This window comes from Nicotiana tomentosiformis, chromosome 3 (assembly GCF_000390325.3).
Source record: "Nicotiana tomentosiformis chromosome 3, ASM39032v3, whole genome shotgun sequence".
Lineage (NCBI taxonomy): Eukaryota > Viridiplantae > Streptophyta > Magnoliopsida > Solanales > Solanaceae > Nicotiana > Nicotiana tomentosiformis.
Window position 1 is genome coordinate 50,850,442 of NC_090814.1, and position 27,980 is coordinate 50,878,421.

Genomic DNA, 27,980 nt, shown 5'->3' on the forward strand with positions numbered 1-27,980 from the left:
ATGGCCGATCTTATTGAATTAGGGATGGTTAATTTTGACGTAATCATAGGGATGGACTGGATTTATTCATGTTTTACTAAGCTTGATTGCCGAACTAGAACCGTTAGATTTGAATTTCCAAATGAGCTAGTTGTTGATTGGAAGGGGGATGATGTGGTGCCCAAGGGTAGGTTTATTTCTTACCTTAAGGCCGCCAAGATGATCAACAAGGGGTGTATTTATCATTTGGTCCTGGTTACAGACACCGACGCTGAGGCACCTACCCTTGAGTTTGTACCAGTTGTGAATGAATTTTCGGAGGTCTTTCCTGATGAACTCCCTGGGATCCCGCCAAACAGGGAGATTGATTTTGGGATTTATGTGATGCCATGCACGCAACCTATATCTATTCCACCTTACAGAATGGCACCAGCAGAGTTGAAGGAGCTAAAGGAACAATTAAAGGATTTGTTAGAGAAGGGTTTCATCCGGCCGAGTGTGTCGCCTTGGGGTGCACTGGTTCTCTTCATAAGGAATAAAGATGGGTCACTGAGAATGTGATTATCGGCAGCTCAACAAGGTCACAATCAAGAATAAGTGCCCGCTACCAGGAATAGATGACTTGTTCGATCAATTGCAGGGTGCTAAGTATTTTTCCATAATTGAAAATCAGGGAGCAGGATATTTCGAAAACAACTTTTAGAACTCGGTATGGGTACTTTGAATTTCTGGTAATGTCTTTTGGACTAACAAACGCCCCAACAACTTTCATGAATCTTATGAACTAAGTTTTCAAACCGTTCCTTGAATCTTTTGTGATAGTGTTTATTGACGATATCCTTATATATTCACAAAGTCGAGACGACCACGCCAATCACCTCAGGGAAGCTCTATAGACTCTACGTCAGCACCAGTTGTATCTGAAGTTTTTGAAATGTGAATTTTGGCTTAAATCTGTTGCGTTTTTGGGTCATGTCTTCTCCAGAGAAGGAATTAAGGTTGATCCTCGGAAGATTACAGCTGTGAAGAATAGGCCTAGACCTACAACTCCAACTAAAATTTGCAGTTTCTTGGGCTTAGCAGGGTATTATAGGAAATTTGTGGAGGGATTCTCCACTCTTGCTTCTCCATTGACTAAGTTGATGTACAAGACAGCAAAGTTCCAATGCTCAGATTCTTGTGAAAGGAGCTTCCAGGAGTTGAAATCAAGATTAACTACGACACCGATATTGACCCTACTAGAGGGTACAAATGGGTTTGTGGTATATTGTGATGCTTCAAGAATGAGACTTGGGTGTGTGTTAATGCAACATGGCACGGTGATAGATTATGCTTCTAGGAAACTCAAGAATCACAAAAAGAACTATTCAACACATGACTTAGAGCTTGCGGCGGTGGTATTTGCATTAAAGATTTGGTGTCATTATCTGTATGGGGTCCATGTGGATATATTCAAGGACCATAAGAGCCTTCAATACATTTTCAAGCAGAAGGAATTGAATTTGAGGCAGAAAAGATGGATTGAGTTACTCAAGGATTACGACATCGATATTTTGTATCATCCGGGGAAGGCTAATGTTGTAGCGAATGCTCTTAGCCAGAAATCTATGGGCAGTTTGGCTAACTTGGAGGCATATCGTTGGCCAAGAAGGTTCACCGGTTGGCTAGATTGGGAGTTCGTCTTGCGGATTCTAGTGAATGAGGAGTGATTGTGCAAAATAGGGCTGAATTATCGCTTGTTGTGGAAGTCTAAGAAAAGCAATACAATGGCCCATTGTTGGTACAATTGAAGGAGAGGACTCATAAACATAAGACCATGGCCTTTTCTCTTGGCATGGATGATGGTACACTAAGGTACTAAGGGCGACTATGTGTACCAGATGTTGATGGTCTCCGGGAAAGAATCATAACCGAGGCTCACACTTCCAGGCATTCTGTGCATCCGAGCTCTAAAAAGATGTACCATGATCTTAAAGAAGTCTAATGGTAGAATGATATGAAGATGAATGTAGCGAACTTTATGGCAAGATGTCCAAATTATCAATAAGTAAAGGCCGAGCATCAAAGGCCGGGTGGGTTGGCCCAGAAAATAAAAATTCCGATGTGGAAATGGGAGATGATCAATATGGATTTTTTGGTAGGACTACCTCGCACTCCTCGCAAGTTCGACTCGATTTGGGTGACTGTTAAGTCTACCGATACAGCGGAGAAGTATGCTCAATTGTATATCAAGGAAGTAGTCAGGCTGCATGGCACTCCAGTTTCCATCATTTCTGATCAGGGGGCACAATTCACAGCTAACTTTTGGAAGAAGTTTCAGCAAGGGTTGGGCACGCAGGTAAATCTAGTACAACTTTCCATCCACAGACCGACGGGCAAGCGGAGCAGACGATTCGGACGCTCGAGGATATGTTGCGCGCTTATGTTCTTGACTTCAAAGTTATCTGGGATGATCATTTGCCGCTCATAGAATTTGTCTACAATTATAGTTATCATGCTAGCATTCAGATGGCAACGTTCGAGGCTTTATACGGTAAGAGATGTAGATCTCTCATCGGATGGTTTGAGGATGGGGAGGCAGAGTTGATAGGTCCAGATCTCGTGCATCAGGCTATGGAGAATGTTAAGACCATTAAGGAGCCCAAAGTCATCAGAAGTCTTATTCAAATGTGCATCGTAGGGGTTTGGAGTTCCAAGAGGATGATTGGGTTTTCCTGAAGGTTTTTCCATGTAGGGGGTAATACGGTTTGGTAAGAAAGGGAAATTGAGTCCAAGGTATGTTGGACCGTACAAAATAATTCAGAGGGTCGGTCAGGTGACTTACAGGATAGAAATACGTCCAGAAATATCCTTAGAGCACCCTGTGTTTCATGTGTCCATGTTGAAGAAGGTGGTTGAAGATCCGTCGCTTATTGTTCTGATTGAGACTATAAAGGTTAATGAAGAGTTGACTTATGAAGAAATTCCATTGCCATTCTTGATAGGCAAGTTCAGAAGTTGAGAAATTAAGAGATTGCATCCGTGAAAGTGTTATGGCGAAACCAACAGGTTGAAGAGGCCACCTGGGATGCCGAGGAAGAGATGAAGAATAAGTACCCTAATTTATTTGAATAGCTCATATTAGGAATACTCCATCTTGGTAATGCAATGTTTATGGCGTTGTTGCCGGTCTTATTTCCATATTGTTTTACATCGTTATGTTGTGGTTATGCTGTTCGGATTGGGTTCAGGAATTCTCTGACAGGTGGATAGGCCCAATTACAGGGCAAACTCTGCCAAATATTTTGGAAACTTAGGGAGTTAGTCAAAAATTGGGGACTGTTGGGGTGTGAAATAATGGCTAAATCATTGCGGATGCTAATGGCAGATTCTGACCCTCATTCGAGGGCGAATGATCTTAAACGGGGGAGGATGTATGGCCCCGTAAAATCTTACCAAAAACCTTGTGTTTCGTAGTGCCGTGGTGGACTTATGTGTTAACGATTGTAGGAGTGAAGCAGAAACCTGAGCTAATTTTGGGACCAATATGCGGTCCATTCTGCGGCCGCATAATCATTTCATGGGACGTGCAATCCATCGCAAATCCCACATAAAAATTGCCGGAGGGATGTTCTGCGGAGCATTATGCGACCACAGAATAAGTCTGCGGACCGCAAACCGGTCGCAGAGTGAAGCAGAAAATGCCATTTTCGGAGGGCCATTATGTGGCCCATTTTGCGGACCACAGAAGCTTTATGCGGTCGCATATCTGACCGCAGATTTGCATTGGGGCTTCAATTTTTTTTATTTTTGAACCCGACCCCATTCTTATAAAAGAACCTTAGGGATCATTTTAGAAGGTTAAAACTTACATTTATAGAGAGAGGGAGTGCCATTGAGTGAGAGGGGGGAGTTACTAATCTCATCATTCATCAATTCTTGCTCAAAGTTGAAGAATTTGCAAGAAGAATTCACTAGGTCTTCATTCTAGAGGTAAGGTTCTACTCCATATCCCTCAATTTTGTGATTTTAACAAAAAATAGGTAATAAGCCAAGTAAATTCTGTTACAACCTGTACTTTAATATTACGATGAGTCGTAGTAAACCATATGAGCTTGAAAGGATTAAGACCCGTAAGTATCTAAACACGCAGGTACTAAAATATAAAATCCGCGATTCTATTACTTTGTTTGACAAGCACAAAAAGATGTGCATCTAATATCTGATGCTAGGAAATCTTCATCTCAAGAAAATCTGGTTTTAGAAAACCATTTACTGTCCTTAGATAATCAGCCCACGGTTTTGGATAGTTCTACCTGTAATAAAAAAAAATTAAAAACAATTATGAAAAATGAATGGAAAACTCTTTAGCTTTGAAAGACACGTCTGACCATAAGGTGGTGTCTATTACAAACAAAGCCAACTGTGGAAATATTATTAATAATAATTTGGAGGCTTCAGTTAAGACAAAAACTACCTACTCTCCCACTGTTATGTGTAAAATTAGTGGCTATTACGTGGCTAATGAAGAAGCTTCCAATGATGACTCTCCTAGTATTGAGTATTTAAAAAAATAATGCTAAAGATACTAATATGGAAAGAACTAATATTACCACTACTTGTAAGTATCCTCAAAACATCAATAATATTCAGACTACTAGTTGCTTCACTAGCAATACTAATACCTCTGCACACTTGGAAGATTCAACTCCCCAACTGTCCATGGAAGAACCTCTTATAGCCTTACTTAATTCGAATACGCAATCACAACCAATTACAATGCAAATAGACTCTATATGTACTGAACGCCTTGTCCCGGAATCACTTGTGCACTCCAATCCCTCCAGTGACATTATAAAATCTCAAGAAAATGTCAAGAACAACGTAACTTTTGAATGTGAGAAGTCTGAAACTAATCAGAATCCTTATCTACTCCTTGAGAAGCCAGAACATTTGAACAACCATGACAAATCATTCACTCTACAAGCTTCTAATGAACACACCCATTGTGTCCACAACTCCATTACCTCCTCCACATCATCACCCTCAGGACCAAATAGCACCTCCCAAACAGTAAGAACTAGAAGCAGGGAGGAGAGGAGGAGTCCTAGAGGAGCTAATCAACTAGCTAAGGGAATCATACACAGAATACGTGAACCTTTATGAGATTTTGTAAATATAAGAGAGTACTGTATACGGTCGAAATAGGCCTTCCTACGTTCGATCGAGTTCGAGTGTTAAGAAGTCGGAATGAGATTTTGGGAGTGAGCTCTGAGGTAGGTACTAACGAACTTCGAGACCGAAGGTCGCTCGAGGAGGCGGCTCGATAATCCTATCGAGCCCGTGACCGAATCGATTCGCAAGGCACTACTTCGAGGTCGGAAATGCGCGACACCCATGTCGAAGGTCGAACTCGATCCAAGACCGAAGGGCCCGACCCGGTAACGAGTTCGAGCTAGTATCGAGCTCACAGACAAGAGCCGTTGCAACCACACCAACAAAGAGAATCTTGACGGGAATCAAGGAAGAGACAAGTCATCATGGGTCTTCCACTACATATTTTATTTTATTATTTTTTGGTAATGACCCTCTTCTATAAAAGGGGGAATCCTTGTAAGCTAGAGAGGGAACATAAAAAAAAAAAGAATACTTTCTCTAGATATTGATAATAATCCCCTTGTGCTTGTTTTACTTATTCATTCTTTTTGCTTATTATTTTCGTTCTTATAGTCAACAATACACATATTTCCATTTCTCTACGCGATTTATATCAAATTGTATCGCATATCCTTAGAACCATTCACAAATCTAACGTTATCCGATTTTTCCGGTAAACAGTTTGGCGCCCACCGTGGGACTAAGTGTAACAGTGATTGTTTGATATAAACCTAAAGTACACGCCAGTTTGAAACTTCAAATCAGCAATGGCTTCACTTATCGACCACGAAGCCGACCTTCAAGATGAAACCACTAACTTGGCACCCGGGGCCGGAAGGCCACTCGATGACGGCGCTGAGGCTCGAATCGAGGCACCCGAAATTCGAGCCGAAGTATCATTGGATGTCAATTCACAAATAGCTCTAGAGACGAATCAGCGTTCTGAGCCGGAAAGGAGCATTCAGGGTGGTACTCGATCCGTAGCTCGAGACACCCATAACTTGGAGGAGATCGGAGTCAGCTTACGGATGAACTTCGAGATTTTACAAGCCCAGCAAATAGCGATAGCTCAGTTGTAGAGCCAAACTCAGGTACAAAGCATGCCGGAGCACAATCCGCTTCGAGAAGTCGCCCACAGAACGGAACCAGCCATAGAGAAGCCAAATGAGCAAGAATCGGGGACTACTCCCGAAATTACTAAATTGCTCGAGGAACTCACAAAATGAGTCGAAGCCAACGATAAAAAAGTAGAAAAATATAATTCCAGGGTCGACCAGATCCCGGGGGATCCACCAATGATAAAAGGGCTAGATTCGAAAAAATTCATTCAAAAGCCTTTTCCCTCGAGTGCAACCCCAAAACCAATCCCCAAAAAATTTTGTATGCCCGAAATACCCAAATATAACGGAACGACCGACCCCAACGAGCACATCACTTCTTACACGTATGCCATCAAGTGCAATGATTTGGAAGATGATGAGATCGAATCTGTATTATTAAAAAAATTTGGTGAAACCCCGTCAAAAGGGGCAATGATATGATATCATAATTTATCATCTAACTCCATTGATTCTTTTGCTATGCTTGTAGATTGCTTCGTAAAAGCTCATGCCGGAGCCATAAAGGTCGAAACCAGAAAGTTGGACCTGTTCAAGGTAATGCAAAAGGATAACGAGATGCTAAGGGAGTTCGTAGCTCGTTTTCAAATGGAACGAATGGATCTGCCACCAGTCACAGACGATTGGGTTGTTCAAGCTTTCACTCAAGGTCTAAATGAGCGGAGCTCGAGGGCTTCGCGGCGGCTGAGGCAAAATCTGATCGAGTACCCAGCTATTACTTGGACCGATGTGCACAATCGATATCAATCCAATATAAGAGTCGAAGATGACCAGTTGACTTCTAGGACCATTACGAAAAAGCAAAAGTCGACCAGAGATCGATACCAGCCATATAGCGGAAACGATACTACTGCTGAGTATCCGTGGCCTCTTTAAAATCAACTTCGTACACAGGAAGGCTTTATCATTGAACGCATCTGTGATGATTATCAAGTTCGATGCAAAGTAAATTAGTTCATTATTTCATGACAAATAGTGTCTCAACGGGAAACGTTGTAAGGGCTAAACGGTCAACACGAACCATGCTTATATAGTTGGCTCGAGCCCTGACGCAAAACATGAACCCATGTATAATGACCTGCAAAGAACGCTCTCCTCCTTACCGATATTCTATGTTCAAGATTTATTATGCAAAAATGATCGAGTTAGAATCATTCACTCGATTGCCAAGCCTACGGGCCACCTTTATTTCGAGTTCGAGCAATCACTCACTCGACCATTAAGCCTACGGGCTACTTTAACTATTACGCCTGCGGGCTACATTGCATCAAGTTCGAATCATTCACTCGACTACTAAGCCTACGGGCTACCTTTATTTTGAGTTCGAGCCATCACTCGCTCGACTATTACGCCTACGAGCTACATTATTTCGAGCAAAACTACTCATTTCTTTGAATTAAAACAAACACTTGACTATTTAAGCTGAAGGATGCTCGAGCCCGATAAAGAAAATGGGACTACCCACGAGGCCCGAAGGAAACAGAGATTTGAAAGCATGTCTATATTTTTGTATTGTGCACAAACTGATTATGTTTTTTCTCTGAGATATTATTGTCCTTTTTCCTGTCATACTTGTACTATTATAATTTGGATTTGGACTGTTCCTGTCTGAGCTCGTCACTACTTTCAGACCAAGGTTAGTCCTATTACTTATTCAGTACATTGGGTCGGTTGTACTCATACTACACTCCGCACTTCTTGTGAAGACCCAAATACTTTCGGGCAAGGAGGTTGCTAGATTTGGAGCTTCATCTGTTCGGAGAGTATTGACGTTGCTGCCTTGGCGTTCGCAGACCTCGACTCTCATTTTTTTTAGTTTATTAGCATTGTTCTATCTTTTTAGACAGTGATTTTAGCAGTTAGACTATATTTTCATTTAGATGCTCATGTACTCAGTGACAAACGAATTTTGGGAATGTTTTATTTTGGGAATGTTTCATTTAGACCTCGACCCATGTTAAACCAGTTTTATTTTGTTTTCAATTTTAAAATGCATAGTTATTTGTGGTTGTCGGCTTGCCTAGTACTCTGATAGGCGCCATCAAGACATGTTGAGTTTTGGGTCATGACAGTACAGTAACGAATTCGGTGAGATAAGGTGGGATTTATACGCGTGTTTAGTAGAGTGTAGGTTACATATGTCTCACGAGTCATGACCAGGTTTAGTAGAGTCTTGGGGAGCAGTTCAGAGACGTCTCTACTTATCTTCGAGAGGCTACCGAACCCTTAGGTAAAACATCAATTTCTTGTATTCGTGTCGTGTAAATTTGTTGATTCCGGAAATTAAACTTCTGCTATTTTATTCTTTCACAAATGGTGAGGACACATGCTACCGGATCAGGCGGATGGCCACCAGTACTACCAGCTAGGGCCACAAGAGACCAATTCATCATAGAGGCTGGGGTGCAACTCATACAGCAGCCAGAGCAACACATGTAGATCCACCAGTTGAGCTCGGGAGCAAATTCCAGATGTGGTTGAGCCGGTGGGACTAGCTGAGGCACCAGCTATGCCCATTGGCCTAAATACTGATTGTATATACTAGCATTGCTAAGGTGATTTTAGTTCCAGCAATGCCAATCACTTCTCAGGCCTGGGGAGGTGCACAGACTCCCGCCGCCCGTACTCCAGAGTAGGTGGTTTAGGTACTTCAGACACCAAGGGTACTACCAGCCCAGCCGGTAGCCGCTGATCAGGCCTAGATGGGTCTCCCTGTGAGTGACGAGGAGCAAAATAGGCTAGAGAGGTTTGTGAGGCTCAGTCCTCCAATATTTAGTAGGGCTGAGTCAGAGGATGCTTAGGACTTCTTGGACATGTGCCAGCAGATTCTTTGCACAACGGTATTTTGGAGACTAGTGGAGTCTCATTTACTACTTTTCAGCTATTGGGGGCAGCCTTCAGATGGTGGGAGGCCTATGAGTTGAGCAGGCCAGCTGGTGCTGCACCACTAACATGGCATGAGTTCTCTGTTCTCTTCTTGGAGAAGTTTATTCCACAGACCTACATGGAGGAGTTGTGCAGGATGTTTGAGCAGCTGCTCCAGGAGGGTATGTCCGTGACCTAGTCTGAGATGGGGTTTTCAGAGATGGCTCATCACGCGATCTAGTTGGTTCCCACAGAGAGTATTAGGATGTTTACTGACGGCCTCAACTATGGACTGTACTTTGTTATAACCCGAGTGGATATATGCGGGCTCAAAGACGCAAAATAGTTATTTGGAAACTCTTTCAAGCAAATGCGCATTCCCCCTTTTATCTTGACAGAATAATCCCCCCCCCCTCCCTTTTTTTAATCTTTGGAGTGATTAAACCTATTTTTCGAAATTGGTTAGGTAAAGAAGGAGAATTCAAGATTCTTGAGTCTAGAGAAGAACAAACAAAAAGAGAAGAGAAAAAGGAAAAGGACAAAAAAAGGGAGAACAAAAGAAAGGAAAAAGCACAGATAGAGATAGCAGAAGCTTGGGATACAATTCCTTTTGTGAAAATAATAAGAGGTTACATGTTAATAACTCAATCAATTCTTCGAAAATATATTGTATTACTTCAATTGATAATAGCCAAAAATCTCGGGCATATGTTATTCTTGCAATTTCCTTAATGGTCTGAAGAAAATTTGAATTAGGTGCTAGGTTCGACGAGGTGGTTGATATTGCGAGGTAGCTAGAGCAGGTCCGTAGTCAAGAGCGTGAGGAGATGGGGTCCAAGAGGCCTCGTGGTACCGGTGGTTTCAACGGTGTATCTTTCGGAGGACAGTCCCACCATTGCAGGGGTCATCCTTATAGGCCCACTTAGATGGCTTGTCCTGTTCATCGTGGTGCATCAGCTAGCCATGGTTCATATAGTGCTCATTTGTGCCAGTCGTCTCTTAGTGCCCTACTAGCATAGATTTCATCTCGTGCTCCATCAGTTCAGGGTTCATCTTTGCCAGGCCCCCTAGTAGTTATTCTGGTTCTCGAGATCCGCTTCAGTTCCTACCACCATTGTCAAAGCGAGGTTGATTTGAGTGTTGAGAGTTTGGTCATGTGAAGAGGTATTGTCCCCGTCTTTTGGGAGGTCTAGTTTAGTAGAGGAGTCAGCTGCGACTTCCACACTAGTTACTTCACTACCCGCGCAGCTAGCTTAAGGTGAGGCCCAGGTAGCTAGAGGTTTCCCTAGAGGGGGAGGCCGATTATGTGGCGGTCAAGCTCGATTATATGCTTTCCCTTCCCGGCCAGAGGTTGTTGCTTCAGACGTAGTGATCACAGGTATGTCTTAGTATGCAACAGGGATGCTTCTATATTATTTGATGCTGGATCCACTTACTCGTATATATAATCATAATTTGCTCGTTATTTGGATATGGCCCGTGAGTCCCTAGTTATGCATGTTCATGTATCTACATTGGTGGGCGATTCTATTGTTATGGACCATGTGTATCGGTCGTATATTGTGGCCATTGGGGGATTGGAGATGAGATTTGATCTCTTATTGCTTAGTACGATTGATTTTGATATGATTCTGGGTATGGATTGGTTTTCCCCATGTTATGCTATTATGGATTGTCACGTTAAGACCGTGATGTTGGCGATACCGGGGTTACCTAGGATCAAATGTACATGTTCTCTAGGCTATGTCCCCATCAGGGTGATTTCATATCTGAAGGCCCAATGGATGGTTGGGAAGGGGCGCTTGTCATATTTAGTTTTTGTCAGAGATGTTGGTGCTAATACAACTACTATTGATTCTGTTTCGGAAGTGTGAGACTTTCTGGATGTGTTTCCTGCAGACCTGCTAGGCATGCCACCTGACAGGGATATTGATTTTAGTATTGACTTGATGTCGGGCACACATCCTATTTCTATTCCTCCGTACCGTATAGCACTAGTAGAGTTGAAGGAATTGAAAGGAAGCTTCAAGAGCGTCTTAATAAGGGGTTCACGAGGCCTAGCGTGTCACCTTGGGGTGCACCGATTCTGTTTGTGAAGAAGAAAGATGGTACTATGTGGATATGCATTGACTATAGATAGTTGAACAAAGTTATAATTAAGAACAAGTATCCTTTGCCGCGCATTGATGACTTATTTGACCAGTTTTAGGGATCTTGATGGTTCTTTAATATTTTTGATCTTTATATAATTCATATAATATTTTTGGTATGGGCATCACCAGTTGAAGATTCAGGACTCAGATATTCTGAAGACGGCATTCAGGACTCGTTATTGTCATTATAAGTTCCTTGTGATGTCTTTTGGGCTGACCAATGCCCCAGCAGCACTCATGCATCTGATAAACAGTGTGTTCCGGTCATATTGTTACATCCCGTACTTTTGTACGTTGGATTTGTCGTAAGATAATTGATATAAGTTCAAGGACAAGATTATTTTTGAGATTATAAGTATTTATGCTATTTATAACAATTGATAAGTAACTGTCGTGAAGGTCAGAGGGTAAACAAATCAATGAAAATGAGTTTCGTCGAAGTTTGATATTTTGGGATGAAATACGGTCCAAGCAATAATATCCCATATTTATGGATTGGTGTTCTAAGGTATACAAAGTATATTAGTATTTAAGTAAATTGAGTGCTAGAATTAATTTTGTGGATAATTTGCTAATTATTTAGTTATATGTGGGATAAAGTAAGTATTAAACAAAAGAATAAGTATAAAATTGGCATGTCCACATGGTGCCATGGAAATGATGTAATATATAACTAATGTCCTTTACAGGATCTATGAGTTGTCACTTGGAATAAGTTAGTGGTATAGTAATATAATGAAGAGGTGAGTGGACCCCACATACCATGATGGATAAAACACTTTCTTTAGTCTTCTTATTAGGAGCAATTGCAGCAAATATGACCCCTTATCACTTTAGTTAAATGTGGTGCTTCATAAATAAAACTAGGGAGCAGGAACTTTGGTTCCTTCATTTCACGAGATGTAGAAATATTTGAAGCAACGTTTTATCTTTGGAAATTATGCATAGCACAAATACAACATCAAATGGATAGTAATCTTTCTCAAAGACTATATACGGGTTTTGCGCATCGCCTCGATTTCGTTGTTCTGTTTTGGCGCGTTGGTTAATCTGGGCTTTCTTCGATGTGAAGTAAGGTGGAATAAGAGTATTTCTTGGAAAATAAGGTAATAATTTTCTTATCCTTGGTATATTTAAATTCGTTTAGGTCATAGCTAAATTTTGGGATGAGAATTAGGGAGTTAATAGCGGGAAATCGTATTTTAACGTTGTTGTTTTTATTGTTGTATCGACTATTTGGTAATTTTCTAAGTTGTGTTGTGGCTGGAAACTTTTGGAGTAAATCGGGTATATAGTTGGTGTAGTCATTGATATGTGTTTTGAAGGAAAGAAAAGATTGGAGAAGTATGGTTGATAATTGTACCCGAGCTTTCCGCTCATTGTACCGTTGTTTGGGTTGTAAAACTGGTTATAGGACTTGCAAGTTGTGTTGTTGTAGTACCTTGCCTATGGTAGGATTGAGGGAATTATAAGATCAGGGGAAAATACTGTCCATTTCGTTTTAGTATAGGTTATCTTCCGTTATGCGATTAAGAGAATTGTTCGTATGGTTGACAATAGTATTATTCTTGTTATCATATAGATCGGTAGGGCAGTCATGCATTTATAACCGTGTTATGGCCGGTCGGGCAGTCATGTATTTACCATCGCGCTACAGATGGTCGGGCAGTCATACATTTACCACCATGCGACGACCGATAAGACAGTTACCATTGATCAGTTGGGCAGTCATGTTATGATATGGAATATAGTTCCAAAGAGAGGAATTATATATATAAGTATAATTAGTATGCATATATGATGGCACTTCAGAGGTTTAGGTTAATTATTATATCTCTCTCATTAATGTTGACTTATTGTTATGTTTCAGTTCTGCCTTACATGCTCGGTACTTTATTCATACCGACGTCATTTTTAGTGTGGATGTTGCATTCATGCCTGCAGGTGTAGGTAATCAGTTTTATGAGCTCTTATAGTCAACTAGGTTAGAATTTAGTGAAGGATCAATAAGACTTCACTTCATTCAGAGTGCAACCAAGTCTATAAGTCATCCTGTCAGAGTTTTGCTACAGACTTATGGGTAGGCCGGTGCCCTATCCTGTTTGATGTTGAATACTCTTAGAGGCTTTGTAGACACAAGTTCATTATGTACAGTATCTCAGAGGCCTTGACGACCCATGTGTATTCATGTTTTAAGTATAATGGATCGCTGATACAACGTTTGCTCACTTACAGTTATACATTATGAGTTGTGGTCATGTTAGCCCATGATAGTTACAAAAAGGAATGAGCTTAGCTAACTAGACCTATGTATATTCTAGTTTTGGTCGAACGATCATGAGTTACAGAGTGGTTCGCTCGGGCTAGTAAGGCACCGAGTGCTAGCCACGCCCCCCAGGTTTGGGGCGTGACACATATATTGGTTAGTTTTTCATAGTATTTATTGACGATATACTGGTGTACTCACTTAGCCAGGAGGAGCATACACATCGTCCGAGGATTCTACTATAGTTGTTGAGGGAGGAGAAGCTTTATGCCATCTTCTCCAAGTGTGAGTTTTGGCTCAGTTCGGTGATGTTTTTGGTGCACGTGGTGTCCAGTGAGGGGATTAAGGTGGATCCGAAGAAGATGGAGGCAGTTTAGAGTTGGCCCAGACCATCTTCAGCTACTGAGATTTGGAGTTTTCTTGGCTTGTTCGGATATTATCGTCGCTTTGTGGAGAGTTTCTCGTCCATTGCATTGCTTTTGACTAGGTTGACACAGAAGGATGCTCCATTCAGGTGGTCGAATGAGTTTTAGGAGAGCATTCAGAAGCTCAAGACTGCCTTGACCACAACTCCAATTCTAATTTTGCCTTCAGCATCGGGTTCTTGAATTGGTATTGGGTGTGTTTTGATGCAAGAGGGTAGAGTGATTACATATGCTTCACGCCATTTGAAGACTTATGAGAAGAACTACCTTGTTCATGATTTAGAATTGGTAACCATCGTCTATGCATTGAAGATTTTGAGGCATTATCTCTACGGCGTGTCTTGTGAGGTATTTACAGACCATCAGAGTCTTCAGCACTCGTTCAAGCAAAAGGATCTAAATTTGAGGCATCGGAGATGGTTGGAGCTGCTAAAAGACTATGACAGTACCATTTTGTATCATCCAGGGAAGGCCAATGCCTTGAGTAGGAAGGCGGTGAGTATGGGTAGCCTTGAAATTATTCCTATTGGTGAGAGACTGCTTGCATCAGATATTCAGGCCTTGGCCAATCAGTTCATGAGTTTATATGTTTCGGAGCATAGTCGAGTTCTAGCTTGCGTGGTTTCTCGGTCTTCTTTATATGATCACATCAGAGAGAATCAGTATGACAGCCCTCATTTGCTTGTCCTTAAGGACACGGTTCAGTACGGTGATGCTAATGCGGTTTCCATTGGGGATGATGGAGTGTTACGGATGCAGGGTCGGATTTGTGTGCCCAATATTGGTGGGCTACGTGCGTTAATTCTTGAGGAGGCCCATAGATTGAAGTATTCTATTCATCCGGGTGCCACAAAGATGTATCACGACTTGAGGAAACACTATTGGTGGAGGAGGATGAAGAAAAAAATAGTGGGGTATGTAGCTCGGTACTTAAATTGTTATCAGGTGATATACGAACATTAGAGGCCAGGTGGTTTGCTTTCGAGGCTTGATATTCCTGAGTGGAAATTGGAGCGTATCACCATGGATTTCGTAGCTGGGCTCCCATGTACTTTGAAGAAGTTTGATGCTTTTTGGGTGATTATGGACCGTTTGACTAAGTCTGCGTATTGCATTCTAGTTAGGACTACCTATTCTTCGGAGAGGTTGGTTGAGATCTATATTCGCCAGATTATTCGCCTTCACGGTGTGCCGGTGTCCATTATCTAAGATCGGGGCACGCAGTTCACATTATAGTTTTGGAGAGCACTGTAACGAGAGTTAGGCACATGGGTTGAGTTAAGTACAGCATTCCACCCTCGGATAGGTGGATAGTCCGAGCGCACTATTCAGATATTAGAGGACATGATACGCGCTTGTGTTATGGATTTTGGGATTCTTGGGATCAGTTTCTACCACTTGTAGTGTTTTCCTACAACATCAACTACCAATCGAGTATTCATATGGCTCCATGTGAGGCCTTGTATGGGATGCGATTTCGGTCTTCGATTGGTTGGGTTGAGCCAGGTGAGGCTAGGCTACTGGGTACTGACCTGGTTCAGGATGCTTTGGAAATGGTTAAGCATATTCAGGATCGGCTACACACGACACAATCTATATAGAAGAGTTACATTGATCGGAAGGTTCGTGATGTTGCCTACATGGTAGGGGAGAAAGTATTTCTTAGCGTTTTGCCCATGAGGGGTGTTATGATGTTCGGGAAGAAGGGCAAGTTGAGACCTCGGTATATTGGCCCTTTTGAGGTGCTCGAGAGGATTGAAAGGCAAGTTGAGCCCTCATGTTTTGGACTTCAGCACAATTTAGTTTGATGGGGATTTGACTTATGATATGGAGCCGATGGCTATTTTGGATCGGTAGGTTCGAAGGTTGAGGTCAAAGAATATAGCTTCAGTGAAGATGCAGTGGAGAGGTCAGCCAGTCGAGAAGGCTCCTTACGAGGCCGAGCGGGAGATATGGAGCAGATATCCACGCCTATTTGGGACTCCAAGTATGATTCTAGACCCGTTTGTGGATGAAAGTTTGATTAAGAGGGGGAGAATGTAACGACCCGGCCGATCATTTTGAGTATTATAGCCTTGTTCCCCCATTTAGTGCTTATTCTATGCCAATTTATTGTAATGTGACTTGAAGGGGTGGTTGATTTAGTTCTGGAGATGTGTCAGAATGAGTTGGGACACTTAGTCCCAAGGTTGGAAGCCTAAGTTGAAACAGTTGATCGGATGTTGACTTATGTGTAAATGACTCCAGAATGGAGTTTTGATGGTTCTGATAGCTCTTTATTGTAATTTTGGACTTAAGAGTGTGTCTGGATGTTGATTTGGAGGTCCGTAGATGATTTCGGCTTGAATCGGTGAAAGTTAGAAAAGTTGAAGTTTGGAGAGTTGAGAGGTTTCACCGAGAGTTGACTTTGTGGTTAGTGGGCTCGAATTTTTGTTCTGGAAGTTATAAAATATCCGTTGTGTCACTTATGACTTGTGTGCAATATTTTGAGGTCAACCGGAGTTGGTTTGACATGTTTTTGCATTAGTTTTGGAAGTTGGAAATTCATTAATTTTATTAGGCTTGAATTGTGGTGCGATTCGTGTTTTTGATGTTGTTTGATGCGATTTGAGGCCTCGACTAAGTTCGTATGATGTTTTAGGACTTGTTGGTATATTTTGTTGAGGTTCGGGGGGGGGGGTGGACTTCAGATGATTAACTTGTTGGAATTTGGCCTTAGAAGATTACTGAAGAGTTTCAGGTCTTGTGCGATCGCACCTGTGAAGGATTTAGCCACAGGTGCGCGGTCACAAAAGCATGGTTGGCATCGCAGGTGCGGTTTTTTGTTAGGCTAAGGGGTAGGAGTTTTCGTAGAAGTAGAGCCTAGGTTGCAGGTGCGACTCCGCAGAAATGGAGCCTCGTCCGCGGAAGCGAAGGCAGGGGCCTTCATGGAAACTGCAGAAGAGGAGTTTTGGCCGCACTTGCGGAGCCACAAAAGCAGTTAAGTGAACCGCAGGTGCGAGATGCCTGGTAGATTCATAAGGTCGAGGGTTTGAGCTATTTTCTCATTTTTGGACTTTGCAAGCTCGGTGGGAGGCGATTTTTGAGAGGGGTTCCACTAAAGTTCAGAAGGTAAGCAACATTTGGTCATTTTTATCTATTAATATTCAATACCCATTGAATTTCCCTCCTAGATTATGTGTTTTTAAGGTAAAGCGTGGGGAATTTTGGGCTGGGGATTGGAGAGTAAGATTTGGGGATTTAAGTGACGATTAGATGTCGGAATTGGGCAATTTTGGTATGGTTGGACTTGTTATTGAGTGGGTGTTCGGATTTTGGAAATTTTGTTAGATTTCAAGAAGTGGGCCTGGAGTTGACTTTTGGGTGAACTTTTTGACTTTTGTTAAAGAACCTAGTTTTATCATATGGAATTGATTTCTATAGCTTGTGTTGATTGTATTAAGTGGTTTGTGGCTAGATTCGAGTCGTTCGGAGGTCAATTCGCGAGGCAAGAGCTTGTTGGAGTAGAGAATTGCGCGGTTTGAGGTAAGTAACTCTTCTAAACTTGATAGTGAGGGTATGAATCCCCGAATTACGTGTTATTTGGTTGGTGTTGAGGTGACCCACATGCTAGGTGACGGACGTGTGGGCGTGCAATGTAGTAATTGTGACTCGGTTGATTCCGTGGAATTGTGTAGTTATCTAATCTTGTTATTATTCATGTATTCTTCGTGTGTTAGAAAAATTGAGTTGTGAATCATGTTAGAAGTCATGTTTAGACTATATACTGGTACTGTTGGGACCCACAAATGTCGTTTTGTTGTCGGGTTATTTGCTTAGATTGCAATTATGTACTCACTCACATTCATCATCTGCATGTCATATTTCAGTCTCTGTTATCCTTTACTGTACATTATGTATCATTTGTTTGGGCTGATTTTTATCAGTATTGTGAGCCTTAGAGACTAGAGAGATTCATGACTAAGTGAGGCCGAGGGCCTGATTGTGAGTGATACTGATGGGATCGGGTTGCACGCCGCAATAAGTTTTATTGATTCATGGTGGGTTCGGGATGAACGCCACATCAGGTATTATTGATTCATGATGGGATCGGTCTGCGCTGTGCAACATGTTTTATTAGCTCTTGGGCAGGATACGCCCCTCCGAAGTCTGACATTCCAGTAGTAAGCGCAGGTACCGCACAGTGCCGAGCGACTGAGAGTGATGAGACAGTAAGGTTAAGTACTTTGAGAGTGTGAGTACGTGAGGTTATCATTGTGATGCATTACATCTCACATACACATTTGACATGTAGATATAGAGTTGTAACATTCCTCATATCAGCCATACTTGGCATATTTTATCTGTATTGAGCTTAAACAGCTAAACTTGAAAGCATGTCTACATTTCTGTATTGTGCACAAACTGATTATGAGTTTTCTCTAAGATATTATTGTCATTTTTCCTGTCATAAATGTATTGTTATAATCTGGATTTGGATTGTACCTGTCTGAGCTCGTCACTACTTTATGCCTAAGGTTATTCCTGCTACTTATTGAGTACATTGGGTCGGTTGTACTCATATTATACTCTGCACTTCAGGTGCAGATCGAGGTACTTCTGGACACGGTGGTTGCTAGATTTGGAGCTTCATTTGTTCGGAGACTATTGAGGTAGCTGTCTTGGCATCTGCAGACCTCGACTCTCCTTTTTTTAAGTTTATTGGCAATGTTCTATCTTTCTAGACAATTATTTTAGCAGTTACACTGTATTGACATTTAGATGCTCGTGTACTCAGTGACACCCAAATTTGGGAATGTTGTATTTAAGTCATAGTATTACTTATCGACTAATTATGATAGTATTACAGTTAAACTTGTTTCATTTTGTTTTCAATTAAAAATGTGTAGTTATTTGTGATTGTCGGCTAGCCTAGTACTGTGATGGCGCCATCACGGTATGTTGAATTTTGGGTCATGACAGTATTGAAACATATGCAGTGAGATAAGATGGGATTTATATGCGTGTTGCTAGTAAGGGAATTACTTGAAGCCATACAGTGAGATAAAGGGGTAAAACGCGTGTAGCTGTTTCGAGAAAAATATTTTAAAAATAAATGCAAGTCTCATGCTGTGATATAAGGAAAATTGTGATTATGACTTATGAAGTGTGAATATGAGGCGTGGTACCTTGGTGTGATTCTTGTTGCACATTCTACGTGAAAAAACTTGTTGATTTAAATGGTTGTTTTCTTTCCTTCACTTGTTTCTAGTTGTACTTTCACGGTATTTGATCACTTGTTGTTTCTATCATATGTGTACTCTTTGTTGTTCGTTATTGCTTTAATTTTCATTATTAGTCTTATATCATTGTACTATTTTATTTTCATCTATTTCCTTGCTTTCCGTCATTAGATTTTATAGTATTTTGTTAGGTTTCTTTTGTGTAGTAAGTGTCTTGACCTGGCCTCGTCATTACTCTACCGAGGTTAGGCTTGATACTTATTGGGTACTGTTGTGGTATACTCATGCTATGCTATTGCACATTTTTGTGTAGATCCAAGTACATCTGCTCGTGTCGGATGCTAGTAATTGATCAGTTATCCCGGAGACTTCAAGGTATAGCTGCTCGACGCTCGCAGGCCTCGGAGTCACCGTCTTCTATTGCTTTAGTACTGTTTATCTTCATTTCAAACAAAGTTGTATTTACTACTCTATAGAGCTTATGACTTATTTCCACCGATTTTGGGAGTTATTTGATAGTTGTACCGTTTGGGCTTATCTATGATAGTTTAACAGTTTAATTTGATATTTAAGTTGTTATTTCGGCTAATTCTCAAAGCATGTTTAGGTTTACCTAGTCTTAGAGACTATGTGCCATCATGACATTCTAAGAAGGTAATTTGCGATCGTTACAACTTACCTCGCAAAAGTGATATACAATGATGAAAACCCTTTGCGAACACGGCCTCGACCTCGCGAATCTGAATGTGAATGCGAAGGCAACTCCACCAGCTCCCAACTCCCCAATGCGAATGTGACCTCCTCTTCGTGAACGCGAATAGGGGAAGTTTATAGCTAAACAAACAAAAATCGTGAACGCGGTCCCCCGCCATGAATGCGAAGAACAAATATCCTCTAGTCCAATTCCTTATTCGCAAACGCGATGATGTCCCCGAGAACACGATTCATAGCGTACACCAGCAAAAACCAACAATACAAACATGAAAGAAATGATTTGAAATCAATCTAAAAACACACCCAAGTGCCTCGGGACCCCGTCCGAACATAACAACAAGTACCAAAATATAATACGGACATACTCGAGGCCTCAAATCTCATAAAATAGTATAAAACAATAAATAGCACACCAATTCAAGTTTAATGAACTATTTCAAATTCAAATTCCAAACTTATGCCGAACACGTCTAAACAACTCGGAATCACCTCAAATTTTTCACACAAGTTTCAAATGACATAACAAACATATTTCAACTCTCATAACAACAATCTAAATCCAAAATTATTGAAGTCAACTTACAATCAAATCTATGAACTTTTCAAACCTTCAAATTGCCAACTTTTTCCAATTAGAGCCAAAATATTCTTGAAACATCCAACTGCAAATACAGGCATACTCCCAAGTCCAAAATTACCATTCAAATCTAACGGAACTGTAAAAACTCTTATCAGATGTCAAAAACACAAAAGTCAAACTTGATCAACTCTACCAACTTAAAGCTTTCTAGTTGAGAATCATTCTTCCAAATCAATCCTGAACCATTTGATAACTAAAACCGACTATACACACAAGTCATAATATACCATATGAAACTGCTAATGACCTCAAACTATCAAATTGAACTCAAAACGGCCGGTCAGGACGTTATATATTTTAAAAAATAAGTTATGTTTACATATATAAGAAGTACTAAGCTATTGAATGTATAGAACGGTAATGCATCTTTCTAATTTCTTCTTACATAATTGTAGTCTAAGAGGAAAGTTTACCAGCCAAATGACCATGGCATGTTACAACATCAGGAGCCAGGAAGAATCATAAAATGGGAGGCACCTTATGTATTAGTATTTTCTGTCAAATACTTTTTCGGAAAGGCCACAAGGTGACTCAACTATTCCCTGTGTCAATGTCTTTCTCAGTCTAAGCTACGTTTCAAAATGAAAACCTTTTTGCATTTCTACGTTTTCTTTCATATTTTCCATATGCAAATATTCTACGACCTTGGTTTTTGGTGTCGTCTTTGAATCCTTATATATTAATAATAAATATTTGTAATTACTCCATCGCAAGAGAAAATGTTCAACTCTTTCTATCCTCAAAGGTTTTCAACACTTGATGTAATTCAACATCTCCTTCCCGAGTCATCTTTTTATTTTCTAGCAATTTCATATATATATATATATATATATATATATATATATATATATATATATATATATAATTTAAAGCTAATACAATAATCAAATTCTCTCTAGGTTGATGATAATCCTTCTCCCTCAGTTTGAAGTATGTCCTTAAGACTCTTTAAATTGGCAGTTGTGTATGAGCAAGTTGTCGGAACCAAGTGCTTTTTTATGTATATCTGTCACGATCCAAAATCCAAATAGTCGTGATGGCACCTAACGCAACCCGCTAGGTAAGCCAATAAATAATAAACAATAATATAATGATAATGATAAGAGTTAAGAATGAAATAACTAAATTTTATACAGCTCCCCAAGGACTGGTAGTACATATCACAAGCTTCTATGACTTAGAGTTTATAAAGCTGGTATGAAATAAATACATCATCTATTCTAAATATACATGAACAGATTTATAAACCTAAAGCTACCAAGAACAAGATGCAGTTGTAACCGGAACGCAGGAATATCTTTAAGGCCAGCTCCCGCCACATGCAACAACATCAGCTCCAACATCTGCACGCAAGGTGTATAAGTGTAATATGAGTACAACCGACCCCATGTACTTAATAAGTAAAAAGCCTAACCTTAGGTTGAAAGTAGTGACGAGCTTGGGCAACGGTCACAGTCCAACACCAATAACCAAGAACAACTCGTAACAATATAATAAAAACATGACAAGTAATAACTCAAAGATATGATGCTCAGCTCGTTCGCAGTTACGGAAAATAGGCATGCTTTTCGGGTGTAACAGTAAAACCCAAATTTTTCACCAAAATCACCAAATATGAGAGTATTAGAAAACTCTAATTTTTCCCATAAACTTTCAACAACAGATAAGGTATTCCATTCTCAGATAGCATGAGGAAAGTACATCTCTATACCAACATGTCAATGCGCATGTGAAGTCCAGAATTCCACAATACCATTTATCATGAGGAAATGCATCTCTGTGCCTACACGCCAAGTATGCATCACATTGATAAAACTCATGTGCTCATACTTTGTTACACCCTGTGCGTCCCAAGGTGACGTAATGAATATGAGACTTGTTAATCATGATTTAAATTTTTTTAAAGTCATAATATGGCTATATATGATGTTTGGATAGAAAATATGAAGTTTGGAAAAAATCGAATTTAAGTTGCGGAAACACCGACTAAGGATTTGCCTTGTAATAGAGCTTTTTGAGAAATAAATTTCGTATGTTATATGAGGTCTTTTCGGGACATATTATATACCAGATTGAAGGTCTTGGAATATAGTTTCCAACTCCCTTAACCGTTCATTCATACAACATCCGGATAAAAAGATATAGGCGTCGGAAGATGGGCGAATGAGAGGGTGCCAAGCTAGCACCTCTTTGACTTTTCAAAAGTTAATATATATGTCTTAACTCGTCTGCCTCTTCATTTTCACATAGAAACGGACCATAGAACACCATATAACCTGTATTTGAGCTCTCTAATAGTGTTTCAAAGAATATTATCATCCCGGGCACGGAATCAAGAAGCGATAACATTAAAACGATCCCTACGACATAAGTATCGCTACATCGCCTCTCTTTTTCTTTGTAGTTTGAATTTTGGAAGGTACTTCATAGTCAAGAAAATGTGTAATTTCTGTATTTAAGTGTTTAAATATCAAGGAATGTTGATAAATTCGTTTCCTAATAGTTAGAAGTCACGGGATGGTGATTGGAAGCCGTGAGTTCGAGTTATTTGACTTGTAGTGGACTATTTTGTGGGCTGCTTCGTGTTTCTTTTGGGATGTATATTTTTCTACGGTTTAATGGAGTTTTGGAGGACAAATGGTGTGGATAAACACCACATAATAATGGAATGGTGGGCTGGTCGTTCGTCGTTATATTGTGTAAGTTGTTTGACACTACTTTGGTTGTCATTTTATATATGCAGTGATTAGGGTGTGTGGGCTGTTTTGTGGTATATTGTAATGGAGATAAGGTTTTAAAATGATTCTTACATGTTGTTATTGTTGTGTTCTTGTTGTTGTTAGTATATGGTATTGGAGGAGAGCCTAGTTGCAGGGGAGATGCTGCCCAAATTTACGTAAATGAGCTACTAGTTTAGGTTGCGGACTTAGCCTTTACTCAACACTGATTTTGAATCTCATTATGATGTCTTAGATTGAATTGAGTTGTTTGAAGAGTTTCTTGGAAGGTATTAAGGACTCAACAGAGTTAAGGTATGTTAAGGCTATCCCTTCTTTCTTTTTGGCATGATCCAAATGATACAAACGAAACGAGCAAAATACGTAACTTTCATAAATGACCCTATTCATAGAAATACTAGGGGTGTCTATATTCTTGGTTCCCCATGTGAGTTATTATTATTATATCTCTGCTCATGGGTCTCAGAAAAATACGTATTTGATAAAGTTTGTCCTAAAGGCATGTTGATTTTATGATAGTCGAGAAAGCTTATTAATGTATTTCTTATGCATTTCATGCATTTATACATGTGCATTGACCCATGACCAGAAGGCGTTATATACGCGTATATTATATGTATATGGGATATGGAAAAAGGTTACAGTGTTATATACGCACCACCACCTGATCAGCTGGTATACGTTGATGATTTTGCCCATAGTGGCTGAGATGATATTATGGGATGCCCTCAGAGGCTTGATAATGTTATGTACGCATATAACTATGCATGGTATGGAATTTATATGCACATGCATGAAATTATAAATTTTCATTATTCATAGAGTTATTCAGAATTTCAGGTTGAGTTCCTTACTCCATGTTTCTTTCATTTCTTTTATATACTACTGTCATGCCTTACATACTCGGTACCTTATTTGTACTGGTGTCCCTTTTGCTTGGGGATGCTGCGTTTCATGCCCGCAGGTCCCGATAGATAAGTTGAGAGTTCTCATAGTAAGGTATCAGCTTAGTAGAAGGTGTTTGTGCACTTCGCTTACTCCGAAATTGCCTATTTGGTCAGAATGATTTGAATATGTATTGATTGGTATGGCGGGGCTCTGTCCCATCCTTTTATTATATTTATGTAGTCTTAGAGGCTTGTAGACAGATATCATGTATACGGATACTCGTATGGCCCTATAGGCCAGTACGTCATATGTATAAGTCGGTATATCATGTTTTATTCTACTTATCTCACGACAGCCTCTCCGACTCATTTACCTATGATAGTAAGATACGAAAGATACGTTATGTTGGTACTCGGTTGAGTAAGGTACCGGGTGCCCATCATGGCCTTGCGGTTTGGGTCGTGACAGAAGTGGTATCAGAGCATTTTCGTCCTAGGGAGTCTACAAGTCGTGTCTAGTAGAGTCTTATTTGTGGGTGTGTTGTGCACCACACTTATAAGTAGGAGGCTACAGAGTATTTAGGACTGTCACTCTTTCTTCTTACTCTAGATCATGTGGTAGAGCTCAGTTGTAAGAAATTAAAATTCTTAAATTCTATTTTATTCGTTATAGAATGACATCTACATCCAGAAAGACAGTTGGTAAGAGATTGAATGTGGTTCTGGAAGAGTTGAGTCAGAGGAACTCGATTTTGCGTCATGCTTATGATGTGTAAATGTAAGGCCTTCAGTAGATACGTGTGTACTACGATGTGTGAGCCTCTTGATAAGGATCCCTAAGGCATAAATATCTATCTACCCCTATGGTAAAAAGCAACGAGAGAATCAGAAGGTAGATACAAGTTTCAACAAGTAAAGAAGCTAGGTGAAGAAGGAAACGAGGTATGTAGTTAGTGAAGATTATCTGTATTTACAATTCAGGTTGAGAAATATAAGCATTCCGAGTTACTTTCAACAATAACAAAGATATATTCACTTGACAACACCCATTTCAGTTATACCCTGTGGGAGCTAACAAATATAATTTAAGAGAAGGATGGGATATCAGCATCCAGCCGGGGTTAGAGTAACCCAAAATTGTGGATGGATTGTTATCATTAGCTCGCATTTTTGAGGGATATTGCAAACGTGGTAATGGTTCTCCTTGTGAGACATCCAGATGGTGCACTCTAGAATAGTACAATCAGATATGAATACTAGAATGTTCAGAAATTTCAGAAGATTGGCATTGGAATCATAGAAGGGATAAATATTTACCTTTGTATGGCGCTCGTACCTAGTAAAGAGAGAGTGTTAGGCGACCCGGAGAGCCAGTGAGTTGAATCATGGGGGACTAAAAGTGAAATAATGTTTTGAAGAAGTTTTCATAATAAGGTGATAGAGAAAAATATAAGCAGGAGAATAAGAACAAAGTAAATGAAGCATTATGAGTCAGATGTGATAAATGGATGATAACGGTAAATCAAAATATAACAGGACTAAAGATTCTATAGTCAAGTGAAGGAAAAGACAAGAAGTTACATGCCTTGAGACAATAAAAGAGTATAAGCCATAAAGTCATGTCCCCATTTCGAGAAATGAGTTGGTGACTCATACGTGATTACCAGAAGGAAAAGTTACACCGTGGAGTAATAGAAATTAGTATGGGCTAGTGAATAACATAAACTGAACATGAATTCATGATCGAAGGATTTGATAATAGTTGACATCGTGAGAATTTCAGAGAGTGAGTTACGGGCGATAATTGAATGGACAACAGAAGAATAACATTTAAAGGTCATTCAAGAAGACGTTTCCCTAAAACAAGCGTTGTGAGCAGAGTTAAGCTTAAGAGACATAGTGTGCCAGTTATACTAAGTGTCACCTTTGTGTGTAAGAAATTAAATTATCCCTGGTACAGAAGGGTTACCGCAAGCCATGTAAGAGTCCGTGAAGATGTGAAAAGTCGCCAAATATGAAGAGGTGAAACATTTATAGGTAAATCTTCATAGCAATAAATGTTGGTACTCCCCTAAAGGGGGGAGATGGTGTGATATGGTATTAAGTCGGAGTTATGTGGTTAAGGTAACTATGGAATAGTCAAAGAAGAATGTGGTAGAAAGGAGAAAGGAATGAGATTGCATTTATTCAGATCCTACGGATATGATACGACTCCAGAACATTATGTAAGAATGATTACGGGGAGAGGTAGAAAGGGTTCCATCAATAGATGTTATTGATAAATAAGTGAAAATGAACACTGGATACATAAGAAGCCATTGTGCAGGGTAAGTTAAGACAAAGGATATAACCAACGAGATATTACGCAAAATATAGATATGATAATGGACTAACGTGTAGTTAGTAGTTGATTCAGGAAGAGCCTAGCCATGGCTAAACAAGAGGGTATAGACAAATCAGCAGGTTGTGCAAGATAAACATAGCGAAACCCAACATAGGAATTAAGTCTCGCAAATAAGATGACATTGTAATCCTTGAGAAATATCCAGATAGGAGTTGGGGCTGTTAAAGGTACTGTATAAGTGTTACGGAAATAAGAGAGAGTGCCACTAAGGAGACAATCAAACTATGAGTTCAGAAGTAACCCTATGAGCACAAGGGCACTAATGTATGTAACTAAGGATATTTGTAGGCGAGTAAGAACATCAAAAAAAATTCTTTCGGGTACACGATGTAATAAGCTCGCAGCTTTACAGAAGTCAAAGGGTCTCTCTTAAGTACTACAAAGAAAGAATAACTGAAGGAATAAGGAAGAAGGCTTCAACTTAAGCATAAAGACATAGGAAAGAAATGGTCTTGTAACAACAGTTTCACAACAATATTGTATGAACTCCATAAGAAAGTGGCACCTATCATGATTAATGAACGGGAAGAAAAAAAAGTCAAAAGATGATATTTGAGATCATATGAGTTACAGGAAATTCAAGTATTTGTGGGCAATGAGATAAGCCATGTATTCATGCAACAAGTGGCAGAACGACCATGAAAAATAATTTCTTATTTTTAAAGACAACTAAGAAAGCACGAGAAGAATTACCTGACCCACGATTTAGAGTTAGCCGCGGTGATTCATGCACTAAAGATGTAGAGGCACTATATGTATGGCATTCATGTTGATATCTATACGGATCATAAGAGCCTTCAATATATCTTCAAGCAAAAGGAATTGAATATATGCTAAAGGAGATGGTTGAAGCTACTCAAAGACTACGACGATATTTTATACCATCCGGGGAAGGCGAATGTATTAGTCGACGCCCTCAGCTGTAGATCTATGGGTAGCCTATCATATTTACTTCTAGAGAAGTGTGGGATAGCCCATGAGATTCATCAGCTAGCTAGTCTTGGAGTTCGATTACTAGACTCAGGTGATACCAGAGTTACTATTCAGGACACGACAACATCCCCTTTAGTAACTGAAGTGAAGGAACGCCAGTATAAGGATCATGTTCCAGCTAATTACATAGATACATCCCCTCAAAAGGAGAATACACCATTTGAGGTTACAGGAGATGGAGTCCTCAAATATCGAGGTTGATTATGTGTTCCTAATGTGGCAGGGTTGCGCCAGCAGGTTATGAGAGAAGCTCACTCTTCTCGTTTTTCTATTCATCCAGGAGAGACTAAGATGTATCATGATATCAGGGGAATATACCGGTGGGGCGGAATGAAGAAGGATATAGCAGATTTTGTTGCTCAGTGCCCTAATTGTCAGCAGGTTAAGATTGAGAATCAGAAACCCGATGGATTATTATAGGCTAGAGAGATTCCGACTTG

The 27,980-nt window shown here is 40.1% G+C and overlaps 1 protein-coding gene across 1 annotated transcript; it reads left to right on the plus strand.

Moving 5' to 3' along the window:
- LOC138907792 (uncharacterized) lies at positions 1-27,960 on the plus strand. Its single transcript, XM_070198405.1, has 7 exons — positions 1-536; positions 965-1,224; positions 2,121-2,317; positions 2,714-2,963; positions 9,059-9,280; positions 9,565-9,726; positions 27,764-27,960. Exons 1-7 carry the CDS (start codon positions 1-3, stop codon positions 27,958-27,960), a joined length of 1,824 nt encoding a protein of 607 aa, XP_070054506.1.
- The last annotated feature ends 20 nt before the right edge of the window (positions 27,961-27,980 follow it).